Source organism: Erithacus rubecula (genome assembly GCF_903797595.1).
Source record: "Erithacus rubecula genome assembly, chromosome: 29".
In the NCBI taxonomy this organism is placed as follows: Eukaryota; Metazoa; Chordata; class Aves; order Passeriformes; family Muscicapidae; genus Erithacus; species Erithacus rubecula.
Genome location: NC_136681.1, coordinates 4,583,548 through 4,597,686, shown reverse-complemented (window position 1 = coordinate 4,597,686; position 14,139 = coordinate 4,583,548). Strand labels below are relative to the sequence as shown.

The 14,139-nt window shown below is 60.2% G+C and overlaps 1 protein-coding gene across 12 annotated transcripts in view; it reads left to right on the top strand.

Annotated features, from left to right (window-relative positions):
• ANK1 (ankyrin 1) overlaps positions 1-10,706 on the top strand; it is a gene marked incomplete at its 5' end in the record, with an annotated part of 55,080 nt that extends 44,374 nt beyond the window's left edge. For 5 of the 12 annotated variants that reach the window (XM_079328799.1, XM_079328795.1, XM_079328801.1 and 2 more), the window contains 6 exons: positions 685-1,237; positions 1,949-2,207; positions 3,400-3,483; positions 3,717-3,884; positions 9,726-9,895; positions 9,970-10,108. In XM_079328799.1, the coding sequence (XP_079184925.1) occupies positions 685-1,237; positions 1,949-2,207; positions 3,400-3,483; positions 3,717-3,884; positions 9,726-9,878 (1,217 nt within the window). In that variant the 3' untranslated portion in view covers positions 9,879-9,895; positions 9,970-10,108. Of the gene's footprint in view, positions 1-684; positions 1,238-1,948; positions 2,208-3,399; positions 3,484-3,716; positions 3,885-4,169; positions 4,292-5,222; positions 6,643-6,732; positions 7,283-7,975; positions 8,735-9,725; positions 9,896-9,969 lie in introns of those variants that run through there. The other 7 variants (XM_079328802.1, XM_079328798.1, XM_079328806.1 and 4 more) reach the window with 6 other exon arrangements.
• Positions 10,707-14,139: the final 3,433 nt, after the last annotated feature.

Sequence of the window (14,139 nt, the reverse complement as noted above, 5' to 3'; positions counted from 1 at the left end):
AAGCGGAAAAAGGCTGAGCAAAACCATCTGCATGGGTAGGAGTGCCTGGCTTGGTTGCAGTTCATATGGATGTGCGTGAGCTGTGCACATGGCTCTGGGAGCCATGAACAATGGCTTGTAGCCCTGGAGACACCAACAGGGTTGTAAGGCCCTGGCTGCCTTCTGCAGGGCCTTGGGGTTGCATGGCATGTTCCAGGACCATCCTTCTCTGCTCATGGTACATCCAGCCTGCTCCTTTGTGCTGTGGAGAGCGTTTGGCTTTGAGAGTTGGTGCCTGCCAGACTTGGCTACTTGAACTAACTGCCAGCCAGCTGATGCTGGATGGGTGCTGTGGGCAGGGACCAGGGGTCTGGTAGAGCAGGGTAGCAAAAAGGGCCCTGTGTCCTGCAGTGTAGATGGAGAATCGTGTGAACACCTCCTCACAGGAAGGAGGCAGCCCCAGGACCTGCCCAAACCAGCCCCAGGACTTGAAGGGAGGCATGGCAGCATTGGCAGGGACCATGTGAAAGCAGCTGCTGCTGTGAGCACAGCCCTGTTCAGCCTGGCCACAGGGGGCTGTGACCAGCATGACCACTGCTGTCCTTGGGGCAGTCGTCCTCCCAGGAGCTGTTTCCCTTTTGCCCTACTGTGCTTGTGCGTGCGTGAGATGGCTGCTGGACATGATGCCTCTGTCTGCCCATCTAGGTTACGCTTCACTGCAGGACGAGCTGCTGTCCCCTGCCTCCCTGCATTACACACTGCCATCCCCGCTGCGTGCCGACCAGTACTGGAATGAGGTGGCCATCATGGATGCTATCCCCATGGCTGCCACTGAGCAGGATGCCCTGATGGAGATGTCCGACATGCAGGTGTGGTCCTCGGGGCTCACCCCCTCGCTGGTGACTGCTGAGGACTCCTCTCTGGAGTGCAGCAAGGCTGAGGACTCGGATGCCACAAGCGAAGGCCGGTTCCCAGGGCAACTTCTAACAGATGCTCATGGCCCAGACCACATGGGCTCTATGGACCTGGTTGAGGATGACACAGTGGACTCAGATGCCATGAATGGCCTGGTTGACCTTCTAGAGCAGGAGGAGGGGCAGAGGCCAGAGGGGAAGATGCCATCTGGTGATCATCAACCAGGGACTGGGGAGCAGGACCCGGAGAGTGAAGTCTCTTTTGTTTCAGTTCAGCAGAAGGTGCAAGCCAGGATCATGACATCACCTACCTTTAGCCATGCTGTGGAGAAGAGTGCAGACAGGTACTGCAGCCTGGGTCACCAGGGTGACTGTGGTAGGGGAGCACAACTGCTTTGCCAGCTACTGCCCTGTGCTGGGCCAGCTGCAATAATCTATCTCCCTGCTTTGCTTGCTTCCCTGCTGGTCTCCAGCTCTGGAGCCCAGGCATTTGCAGTACCTAGAACAATGGTTGGGCCAGGTGCCTCACACCTTCCTGGCAATGCTCTGGAGGGCTCCTTGCAGAACACCTGAAAGGGAGCCCAGTCAGCCAGACCCTGCATGTAGGTTGTACTTACAAGAGCTAACCCTAACCTGGGCTGCCTCCTCCCACACTCCCAGTGCCATTGGACCCATGAGGTCCATGGCAGCACCCAGAAATGCTCCACAGCATTAGAACACATTAGAGCTAGACCACACTAGACAATGACAGCGCAGCATGCTCTTGCCTTAGACCCTGGCAGCCAAGCTGTGGGATGGGCAGGGAGCATGGCATAGAGGTAGCCTGTGCCTTTTGTGCATCTGTGTGTTTTGTGCTGCTTCTGCCAGGCATCCAGCAGAGCCATGAGCTGGGGAGTGGAGCCATGAGCTGGGGAGTGGCGCCAGCACCGTGGGTGCAGGCTGCGCCGGTGCCTGCCGGGCTCGGCTGGTGCTCAGGGTGCAGCACTCCACGCAAAGCTGACTGCCTCTCTCTCTCTGTCTCTCTCTCCCTATCCCTGTCCCTCTCTGGTGCCCAGGCTGAGGGACTGGAATGCAGAAGGCTCCTTTATCTCCTGCCTACAGGACCTGACAGCGGGCTCCTGGCAGGAGGGAGTCACCCGAAGGCTGCTCCCAACGCACACCACAGCCTCCGGGGCACAGGGCCAGGAGCAAGAGCAGGTCCTGGTGCCAGCCACGGGGCTGATGCGGATCAGCTCTGCAGAGGACAGTGAGTGGCAGCCTCAGCACCCCACAGGCGGCTGGCAGGAGGAGGCCGACAGCCGCTTCTTTGGGCAGGTGAGGGCAGAAGCAGGGGACTCAGCCCTGCAGGAAGTGGTGACCCTATGGACAGCCTTTTCTGCAGCCTGCTGCAAGGCCAGTCAGGCAGACTAGGTGCTAGCTCTTCAACTCTTCTGGCATTCTTCCTGCCCCTTGGGGTGCCTCTCAGCCCAGAATAGCCTGCTGTGCCTGATACCTGAGCTCTTGCTCTCCATTTATAACCCAGCCACCCTCCCAGATTCGTTCCTTATTGAGTATCTGCCCTGGCTGCCAGCCCAACAGCCTGCTGGAGCCAGAAATAGAGCTGGTCTAGGGGCCAGGCTGGGTGGTGGGCTTGATACCACGGTCACACAGAGCCAGCAGGTACAAGGTGAGGGCAAGCACCTTTCCCCAGCCGGGGCACGCACAGCCAGCAGGGCCCCGCTCAGAGGTGGCTGCTCAGCTCTGCGTTACCTGAGTCACACATGGTTCCAATGACACCCCAAAGCCTGGCTTTTGCCCAGGGCTTCGTTTGTGCCGTGACAGAGGAGCACCCGCTGCCCTCGCATGCAGTCAGCAGGGCAGGCTGCCGGGCAGGCTGACAGGGAAAGGGACAGGGAGAGGGGCAGAGAGGGACAGAGAGGGACAGAGAGGGACAGCGCCGTCCGCTGCTGCCAGGGCCGGCTGGCCACATGACAGCGCAGCAGTTCGTGCAAGAGCCGCCCCACCTGCCCGCGCCCTTCTCGCCGCCCCCAGAGCTGCGGGGGCAGAGCGGGCACGGCTGCGGAGCCGCGGGCATGGCCGGGCTCTGACAGCGGCACACGGGCGGCTCTGCGAGCCCAGCCACCATGTGGGCTATCCTGGCCCAGCTGCTGATCGCCCTGGTGCTTCTGGCCTTCTTCCTGGTCAGCTGCCAGAACGTCATGCACATCGTCAGGGGCTCTGTCCGCTTCCTGCTCAAACACGCCCACCGGGAGCTGGACAAGGAGCTCGGGGAGAGCCCGGGGCTGGCGGATGACGAGGAGGCTCTCTCGGCCAGAGTCGTCCGCCGGCGGGTCCTGCTGCAGGTAACGGGAGCGCAGCTGAAGCAGCCGGGCACAGCAGAGGAGAGCAGCGCAGGGCAGGGCAGGGGCACACGCAGCGGTGCGGGCACGGCAGGTGCATTGTTCTACCTGCACAACACCTCCCCTCCCCGCGCTCACATGCGCTGATCTCCCTGCTGTTCCCGCAGGGGAACGAAGCCCTTCATCTCCCCGGAGAGCAGGTGACTGAGGAGCACTTCACCGACGATCAAGGCAATATCATCACCAAGAAGGTGAGTGATCGGCGGCAAGATACGGGCAGCGACGCGCAGCCTTCCTCTTGTCCCCTCCACCCCGCAGCCCGGGGCCATGTAGGGTATTCGCGTCCCGCTGTCTTGGGTTACACCGCGGCAGCTCTCCAGCTCATGGGACACGGGCTGCACACCACGGTTCAGAACAGATGCGTGAGCAGCGGTCCTGGTGCCTGGGGCTGGCTGTGACACCCGCTGCGTGTGGGTCTCCGCAGATCATCCGCAAGGTGGTGCGTCAGCTGGGCCCTGGTGACACGGGTGACAGGCACGAGCAGGAGGAGATCATTCTGGAGGGCTCCCTGCAGGAGCCCCGAGAGCTGGAGGCTGAGGATGATCACTTCATGAAATACTCCATCTTGCACCGGGATGGTCTGGGCACCAAGGTACAGTGTGGCTCATAGCCCTGCCTTGCAGGAGCCTGCCTGGGCCAGCACCCAGGACTCTCAGGCTCTGGGACAATGTCACCCTCTGTCCTTTCTTCTGCTCTGCACTCCTCTCCTGTTTCCCCTCTAAGACTTCCAGGGGCAAATCTTGCCCACTGCACCAGTCTTCTTGCTTGATGTTTTCTGCCTGCCAACTGACTCTACCTTTCCCTCTCCTGTCCTCTTCTCTGTGTCTGTCTGTTCACCTGGGTGATGTCCTGCTTCCTGCTCCTGCGGCTCTCTCAGGAGGAGGTGCGAGTGCGTGTCCCGAAACCAGAGGTCTCTGGGGGCAGGATGGGGGCTCAGATAGTGAAACGAGCCAGCCTGAAAAGGGGGAAGCAGTGACCCCTCAAATGGCCTCTTTTGAGGTAACCCTGCCTTTACTCTTCCTTCTGTCCTGGCTCTCTGTGCAGCTGCCTGCACTGAGCTTCTGCTCATGCACATTCTCCTGGGGGAAGAGTGGCAGGGCTGTGCCCAGCTCCCACCTGCAGAGAGGGATTGCTGAGCTGCAGCAAGACTGAGGGTGGGCATCAGAATGCCCCAGCTGATAATCTGCTCCTGGGTGCTGTGGGCACAGCTCTGCAGCAATGCTCCAACCACTGTGTGCACAGCACCTACTGCAGCCACAGTGCCAAGGGCTGCTGCTGCTGTGACAGTGTCCTAGCTGCTCTGGGTGATGGTCCCCAGTGACAGTGGCACAGAGTTGTTATTCCTGGTTACGCCGGGTACTGACAGAGGGATTGTCTTTGTCCAAAGCCATTCCAGGGGATAGATTGCATTTGCATGGAGTCTGAGCAGAACCAACCCCTTCGTGCATGAGCACTAATTGCTTTGCTTTTACAGTTTTTCATGTGAAAGTGGCCCAGGCTGTGCACTGGGGAAGGTCTTCCTCGCTGCTGGGAGAGTGGGGTGCAGTCAGTCTCCCTAGATGAGGTGGGGGGCTCAAGGCTGGCCTCCTGCATCCCAGAACCTAGAGCAGCCAGCCCTGCCAGCTCCTTCCCAGTGCCACGCTGCAGTTGGTGCAGTTCAGTTCCTGCTTGCTGCTCTCTGCAGCTGTGGCAGCACCATCAGTACCATCAATGTCATTGCTCCTAGGTCCAGGCCTGCCACTTAGTGGTGCTCTGTCACTGACTGGCACCCCCAAAACTTGTCTTATGGTTGCTTGGATGCATGTGGGACAAGCACAGTGTATAGGAAGGACTTCCCAGCTATGTACCTGGCTGCCCCCAACATTTATCCTGGATGTGCCACCATGAATGCCTGGTAACCCCATTTCTGTGTCTCTCTGTGTCTCTCCAGGATCACACCTCAACACCAAACCACTGAAGTTCACACACGTTCTGACACATACCTGAGAAGAGAGGCAAGGAGAGCAGAGAGTGGAGGGGAGCAGGGCTGGCTGTACATGTTTCTATAGGCTAATGGCATGATTTTGTATGAGACATACTTACCGTCCTATCCGCATGACCGACCGACTGCAAGACGCATGAGCTACAGTACTTCAAACTGAGGAGGGGCTCCATCCCTGCCCCGCTGCTGCCAGCAGCCCAGAGACAGCACCACGCACCAGGGCCGTGCTCCCAGCTCCTTTGGGAGCCACGAGCTGGAGCAGAAGAAAATGAGAGGGGAGGAGATTCCAGCCCCGTGTGATTGCGTGTGCAGATGCATCCCCACGCCTGTGCTGCAGCTCAGGAGGAAAGTGGGACAGCATGGCGCTGCTCAGCACGGGAGGAGAGGCGCTTGGCCCCCGCAAATGCCTGTGCTGCCTCTGCTGGACTCGCTTCTGATCCCTCCCTGTGAGTGTTGGGTTTTGGGGGCCAGCGGTGGCCAGAGGGTGCAAGGAGGGGCTGCAGGGAGCACAGCTGCTCTGGGCAGAGGGACTGGTGCAGGGCTGCCCTTCCTCTCCCCAGCACGTGCAAAGTCTCCCGCCAGGGCAGAGCTCTGGGCTGAGCACTGAGCTCGTTGCTTATGTTGAAAGTGTAAACTGTACAGCAATCAGCCTTGTGTATATGAACCAATAAATACTATGCAAACCCCTAGGGACACTCTAGCAGTATGTACAAAGCACTAACAGCTCTGCTCTCAAATACCTCTTCAGGCTGCAGGATGGGCAAAGCCTTTGGAATATGTGAGCAGCTCTGGTGAATGGAGCAGGAAGGCTGTAGGAGTGAGGAGGCAGCATCCAACCCCTGTCCTGTGCCCCTCTGCTTGGGCTTGGCCCCTTCCTGGCCTGAAGAGGGGGGCTAGAGGTGCAGTCCCATGGTCCAGCCCCAGTTTGTGTTGTCTCCAGCTGGATTGAAGCTGTAGTCCTGCGTTGAGGTGCTTGGGGCCCAGGGAGGATGTGCTGTGAGAGAGAGCAGTGGGTGCTTGTGCCACACGTGGGGTTGTGCCTAGCTTTACTCAGCACAATATCTGCTCAGGAGATGAGCCAGGAGCTAGCAATAGCCAACAGCTGTGCAATATGCACCCTAGGCAAGGGCTTTGCAGGGACCCTGGCCTCCCTGCAAGGGGGGTTGTAGCCCTGGACACTGACCCTCCCGGGACCAATCCCAGAGACTCTCCAGCTGGAATCTGCCGTGGCAGCAGCCTGAGCCCCAGAGCAGCTGTTCCAGCAGGAGAGCAGTGCTGGGCAGAGCTGCCCAGGCAGCTCAGAGTCGGGCACTAGATTGAACCTGTTGTAATACCTGACCCCAGGAGCACAGTTGGAACGTGGTCCTAGGTCCCTGACTTTGCCCTTTACCTAACTGATGTGGGGACCTGGCATTTGTAGCGCAGTGATGTGGGGACCCCCTGCTCTCTCTCCTGGAAGTGGCCATGGACCTGCTTTGCAGAGTCTGAGTTTGTTCTCTGTGGCCAGGTGCAGAACAAGCGCACCTCCAGCTTCAGGCCATGATGGTGGCCTTGGCAGGGCAGCCCTGCTTTCAGTGGGTGCACGTCTGCTGGGAGAGCCCCTGGCTGCCCTGTGGCCGAGAAGAAGCTTCGCTGCAGTGAAACAACTGACCCAGCTTAGCCTTGGAGAGCAAAACAGTCCCCTCCCCACCCCAACGTTGAGCCATATAGGCACAGACTCTCCATCCATCACCCTTGCTGCGTACAATAACCTCCATAGACCCACTGCAACAGCTGACTCTGTAGCATCACCCTAGAGTTGTGTGTGGGTCCAGTGCTTTGGCCTTGTGTATGCCGTAGGGAATGTGCTGTGCTGCAACCGTGCCAGGCACCTGCAGTGACATTGCTTCGCGCTCAGATTGCTTGTAGGGCTGGTAGGGGGAGGCTGCACCCAACATTGAGCCTAGAGAATGCTGCAGTCTGCACACTAGAAGCTTTTTAGAAGTTTTAAAAATAACTTTTATTTTCTTTTTTTAATTGTTATGGAAACAAGCCTTTTGGATCTCCCTGTCTTAGACCCTGATGTATAGATCATTTCCCTGTACACCAGCTATGAATTAATAAATAAATCAACACAAACAGCGTCTCGTCTCCGCTTTTCCAAAGGTGGGAAGACGGAGAGCGCGGGGGCGGGTGTCCTCTTGCCGGGAGGGCGGTGGCAGCCGTGGGAGTGGCGGCTTCTCGTGCTCTGCCATTACCGGGGGAGCTGGAGCGAGCAGGAGCGTGCGCTGGGCTGGGCGAGGGGGAAGCGTCCGTGCAGCCGGTGCCAGCGGCGGCCCCAGCGCTGCGGGACTGTGCCGGGGCAGCGGCGCTGCCGAGGCCCCGCCGGGAGCTGTCCAGTGTGCGCGCCGCCTCGCGCTTCGGCCGCATCCCATCGCGCCCCGTCCCGTCCCGTCCCGTCCCGTCCCGTCCCGTCCCATCGCGCCCCGTCCCGTCCCGTCCCGTCCCGTCCCGTCCCGTCCCGTCCCGTCCCGTCCCATCGCGCCCCGTCCCGTCCCGTCCCATCGCGCCCCGTCCCGTCCCGTCCCGTCCCACGCGCCCGTCCCGTCCCGTCCCGTCCCGTCCCGTCCCATCGCGCCCCGTCCCGTCCGTCCCGTCCCGTCCCGTCCCGTCCGTCCCGTCCCGTCCCATCGCGCCCCGTCCCGTCCCGTCCCGTCCTCCCGCTCCCGCCGCCGCCGCCGCCGTTCAAAGCGCAATTTGTCTGGGCCGCACCAATCGCGCGCTGCCGCCGAGGTGCAGCCAATGGGAGCGCGGCGCGCAGCCCGCCGGCCAATGGGCGCGCGTTATTCTAATAGAGCCCGTCTTTATCAGAGAAATGTTGGCACTGCCCGAGCCCAAGTTGAGGGTCCGGGGCCGGAGCCGCCGCGAGGTCAGCGGGCGCTCCCCGGGCTGCCCGCGGCCCCGGCCCCGCCGCCATCCCCGTGCCAGCCAGGCGCCACGGCCAGCGCGGCTCTGGGGCTCCGCAGCCGCCAGGCCGGTGGTGATGGGCCGGCCGTCGCACCTCCGGGGTTCCGGGCTCTGAGACCGCCTCGGTGCTAGAGCCATGGATGCCAACCTGCCCGGCACCTTCCTGCTCAACGGCCCCTCGCTGGGCCCCTTCCCCGAGGCCAAGGCTCCTGTTTGCCAGTACTCAGTGCAGAGCTCCTTCTACAAGCTGGGGCCGCCCGGGCTGGGAGCGCAGCTGGCTGCGGGCACCCCGCACGGCATCTCCGACATCCTGGGCCGGCCCGCGGCCACCCCCGGCGGCGGCCTCCTCCCCGGCTACCCGCACGCGGGCGGACTGAACGGACTGAGCTCCCCGGGCGTCTATTACGGGCCCCAGGTGGGCGCTCTCCCAAAGGCCGGCGGCGAGTACCCGCCGCGGGCACGGAGCTGCTGGGCGGAGGCGGCCCCGGAGTGGCGGGGCCGGCAGTGCGGCGGCCGTGAGTACCGGGCTGGGCTGGGCTGGGCTGGGCTGGGCTGGGCTGGCGGAGTCCCGGCTGGCAGCACTCGGGCAGGGGCACGGGGCCGGCTGTGTCTGAGCCATCGCCCCGCACGAGGCACGGCTGGTGGGCTGAGCCAGGACAGGAGGAAAGAGCCCAGACCTGCCGGAGCCCAAACTAGCACCGAACTTTTGGCTCAAGGGCAGGGGCAGCTCTAATGACAAATGCTGATGCTTTGCCTCCGGGCAGCCACAGCTGGCAAGGGCAGGCAGAGCCCTCTGACTGACAAGATCTGCCTGTCTCTCAGCTAGCCTCACTGGGGTCAGCGCCTGGTTTCGGTCATGCCAGAGACAGGCAGGATGGCCAGCCCCAGAGCCCCAGGCTGGCAGCGCTGCCTTCCTGCTGGAGAGCTGTCAGGGCAATTGCAGAGCATGTTGCTGCTGTGCCAGGGGTGGGTAGGGTGGGCACATCCACTGTGCCATGAGAAGCCCCGGGAGGCTGGGTGCAGCTGCTCAGAACCTGCAGCTCTGGTCCCATTCACCCCTTTCCAGGTGGTGATTTTGGAGCAGATGGGTTAGGCAGTTTGGCCATCTGCTCCTGGCACAGCCACGAGCCAATGACCAGCTCTGCCTGTCTTCTGCCGTGCGTCCTGCAAGGTGTGGGGCAGGGGGCACGGTGGTCCCAGCGCTGCATGGCTCTGGGGTCGAGCACTGTTGATAGTGACCCTTGTCCTCTCACCACAAGCACTTAGCACCATCCTTGATTGGGAGGTGTCTAGCCTGGCTCTAGCTGTGTGGGACCTGAACAGAGGGCAGCTCAGCCTTCCTGGGATGGGGCTAAAGCCCTGAAACAGGAATACAGGTTTAATTTGGAGGGGAGCAGGTATGGAGAGACTATTTGGTCACTGAAGGCTGGTGCATGTGGACAAGGGGAGAAATGTCCAGAGTTGTGGGCTGCCAAGAGCTCACCCACTTCTCTTCCTCCCCTGTAGCCCCAGCTCAATTGGCTGACAGCATCCACAAGAAGAAACACACGCGCCCAACCTTCACGGGACACCAGATCTTTGCTCTGGAGAAGACTTTTGAGCAGACCAAGTACCTGGCAGGTCCGGAAAGAGCGCGGCTGGCCTATTCTCTCGGCATGACTGAGTCTCAGGTGAAGGTGAGTGTTGGTCCCTGTGGCGTGGGGTGTGCAGTGTGTTGGCTGCTAACTGAGCTGGGCCCGTGGGGCAACAGGTCTGGTTCCAGAACCGACGGACCAAATGGAGGAAGAAGAGTGCCCTGGAGCCCTCCTCATCCTCGCAGCGGGCGGGGGGCTCTGGCGGAGAGCGGGCGGCCTCTGAGACCGAGGACGATGAGTACAACAAGCCCCTGGACCCAGACTCAGATGATGAGAAGATCCGGCTGCTGCTGAGGAAGCACCGTGCAGCCTTCTCAATGCTGGGCTTGGGCACACACAGCGGCTGAGCTCCAGCACATGCTGCCCCTCCGGGCTGGGGGTGGCTCTGTCACCTCTGTCCTGCCGGGGTGGCTCCTGCAGCAGCAGCTGCCAGGCTTTGGGATAGGCTGGTGACAGCCTGATGGGGAGCGTGGCTTGCAGGGCTGGGAGCAGTACACGTGGTAGCATCAGGTGCAGCTGTGTTATGGGCATTGATGAAATAAAAGTCCTAGTCAAGTCCCAGCACTTGTTTTGTGGGCATGTGCTCCAGGGTGGCCCTGTGAGGCTGGGCCAGAGAAGGGCTGGGGATAGGATGTACGGGGTAGGGTCTGCATGCCAGGCAGGGGCAAGGGCCATGCTGTGGTCCTGAGTGTGGGGCAGGAAGGGTCCACTGGAACAGGGGAGCCCTGGAGATTTTCCCAGGGTTTTCTCTGGTTTGGGCGTGTAGCAGCAGCAAGAGCTGCTGGTTCAAAAGTCACTCATTGGGGCCTCTTATTGGAAGCTCTTAGCAGCAAATAAATATCATTTATCTTAACGGTGTGAGTGAGAGCCCATTCACCTGTCGGGGCTGCAGGATTGATGTGGCATCAATAGCCCCAGTGTGTTTGCCTGCCAACCTGTTGGGCCCTCCTGCTCTGTGCTGCACCCCTGTGCAGTGGGGCTGCACACATGGACATGTGTGTGCCCGTGGGTCTGCACACCCCTGTTCTGGCTCCCTGTGCCTCACCAGAGCCATGCCAGCTGTAGGTGCTGCATGGGGCCAGCTGTCCTTACCTGCTTGGGACACCAAAGGAGCTCCAGCTGGCACAGGCACAGCATTGAAGGCCGGGCAGTTTTTCAGCCAAGAGCCAACTAAGTGCCAGCCAGGTGTGAGCAATCACATGGGCTGTGTCTTGGAAGGAAATCAACAGCAGATAAGGTGCTGCTGCCCCATCGGGCACAGAGAGCAGCATGGCACAGGCAGGGCAGGGGCAGCAATGGGCTGGGGAAGGGATGGGTGCCCAGGCAGTACCTGCAATGGGCTGGTGGCTGAGTGCATGCCTGGGACAGCTGGAGCTCCTGAGCACTGGGACCTTTCATTGCCCAGGGCATCAGCCTCGTGTGGGGCTGCAGATCATCGCTGCACATCCTGCCAAGGCCCACACTTGGCTTAAAACCCTCTCCAGTGTCTCACTGGGCTGTGGGCCCTTTGCAAGAAGGCCTGACTGCTTGCTGCCACCTGTGCTAGCTTAGGGGACCTGTCCAGCCCCTGCAGTGAGCATGGGGCTTTTAATGCTCCCCCTTAGCCAGGCAGCCCCTCCACTGCCTCCACAGGACAGGGGCTGTGCCAGGACAGAGCTGATGGACCCTTTGCAAGGATATGGGATGGCAGGTCCCGTGGGAGCGTGGTGCACAGGGCTGGGGGAAGAGACATCACTGTCTGTGGACAGAGCCAGCACTCAGCAGGAGCAGGTTCCACATGGTGGGAGAAGTGAGGGGCTGCTGGTGGGATATTTTTTTAACATTTTCTAAGCTGCCCAGCTTGGCTGACAATTTTTAATGTACTAACTGCCTGGTCCAGTGAGCTGATTAATTGGTGCTGTGGAGATCAATACAAAACAGAAAATTAAAACAATTTTAAAGTGATTAAGTAGTTTAACACCTGTCTGATGCCACGTCAGGGCTGGGAGACAAATAAAGCAGGTGGCAAAGGGCCTGCTGTAGCCAGGGAGAGTGACAAATGGCTGCTGCAGCTCGGCTGCCCCGTGCATCCCCACATTGAGGCAGGAGCCCAACCAGTGCTGATCCATGCAGGGCCCTGGCAGCCAAGACTGACCCTCTCTGCTCACACTATGGCTCCCACTTTTGCTGGCCACCTGCTGCTGCAGCAGTGCTGCCCCTCAACACCCCATCAACACCCCATCAACACCCCATCAACACCCCACAGCACCCCATCAGCACCCCATCAACCCCCCATCAACACACCATCAGCACCCCATCAACACCCCATCAGTGCCCATCAGCACCCCACAGCACCCCATCAACCCCCCATCAGCGCCCCACAGCACTCCATCAGCACCCCACAGTACCCCATCAACCCCCCATCAACACTCCATCAGTGCCCCATCAACCCCCCATCAGCACCCCATCAACACGCTATCAGCACCCAATCAGCGCCCCATCAGCACCCCATGAACACCCCACAGCACCCCATGAACACCCCACAGCACCCCAGCAACACCCCATCGGCACCCCATCAACCCCCATCAGCACCCCATCAACCCCCCCATCAGCACCCCATCGGCGCCCATCATTGCACATCAGTGCACAGGATCTCTGCACAGGAGTGTTGAGCAGAGCCCTGCTCTGCCCTGCTGTGCCCTGCTCTGCACAGGAGTGTTGAACAGTGCCCTGGCTCTGCCCTGGCTCTGCCCTGCTGTGCCCAGCTCTGCACAGGAGTGTTGAGCAGAGCCCTGCTCTGCCCTGGCTCTGCCCAGCCCTGCACAGGAGTGTTGAACAGAGCCCTGCTCTGCCCTGGCTCTGCCCAGCCCTGCACAGGAGTGTTGAACAGTGCCCTGGCTCTGCCCTGCTGTGCCCTGCTCTGCACAGGAGTGTTGAACAGAGCCCTGGCTCTGCCCTGCTGTGCCCTGCTCTGCACAGGAGTGTTGAGCAGAGCCCTGCTCTGCCCTGGCTCTGCCCTGCTGTGCCCAGCTCTGCCTTTCTGTGCCCAGCTCTGCACAGGAGTGTTGAGCAGAGCCCTGCTCTGCCCTGCTGTGTGGTGCTGCACCCCGGGCTGTGTGGGCAGAGCCTGCAGCAGCAGCTGGGGCTGGAGCACGGCAGGAAGCCTGGCAGGAGGATGGATGGCAGCTCCGCTTCAATTCTGCATCCCTTTTCTCCCAGACAAACCCCGTCGGATTTTCATAAATCAAAGCGCCACACTGTTTAATAAAAATTTATTGACTTACAAGTGATTATTTATCAAAAGGCCATTAATAGCAGCTCCGGGAATGATGTGCTACTGGGTGGTGCGTGGAGACTAATAGCAAATCAATGCCAGCATCCGGGCAGAATGCATATGAGGGCTGCTGGCCCCAGTGGGGTGCACGGCTGCTGCAGCCAGAGCCTGCAGCCCCTGCTCCGGGGGCCTCCCCGCGCTCCCCCCCGGTTATTTATTGCTTACAAATGAAATGATCGATACTTTTAATCTAGAGCTAAATTTATTAACTTTCTCATCGGAGAGAGACATATTGACTGGGGGCACGGGGTGGGAGAGCCGAGGAAAGATGGATGTGTGCCTCCTAACCTGTCCAGCCAGCTCTTGGCTTGCTCTGGAGCGTCCTGGTTGCTGCTGGGGATGGTCCCCACACACAGCAGGATGGCTGGATGTCCCACAAAGCTGAGGAGAGCTGTGCACAGCACCATGGCCAGGGGCAGGGCACCCAGCTGCAGGATGGAGACTTACGGGCACCTGAGGACATGGACACGGGCCGGGAGAGGCCCTGGCCTCCAGCAGTGCCTGAAGGAAAATCCATCCCACCCCCTGTTCTGAGGGCTCAGAACAGCTGCTCAACGGGGAGGAGTGAAGGAGAGCCTGGAGACCCTCCTTGGGCAGCAGGGATGGCAGGCAGTGATGTCCCTGTCCCCAGCAGCTGTGTCCCCAGCTGCAGCACATGGGGAAGCCACCCCAGTTCCCAGGCAATGCCTCAGCAACCCACGGCATGGCACAGGAATCTTCATCCAGATGGCCCTGAGCTTGCAGCCAGAGCAGCAAAGTTCCATCAGGCAAATTAAAAAAAAAAAACAAAACCAAAAAAAAAAAAAAAAAAACCAAAAAAACCAAACAACCAAAAACTCAGGAAAATTCAGATTTAAGGCCACTTACACAGAACAGCTGTCCTCACCTGGCATAGCAGATGCCCTCCCCAACAAACATTTGTACTTGAGGTACAAATGAGGCACTTAGGTAACTGCCTTCTCCAGAGTGCTAG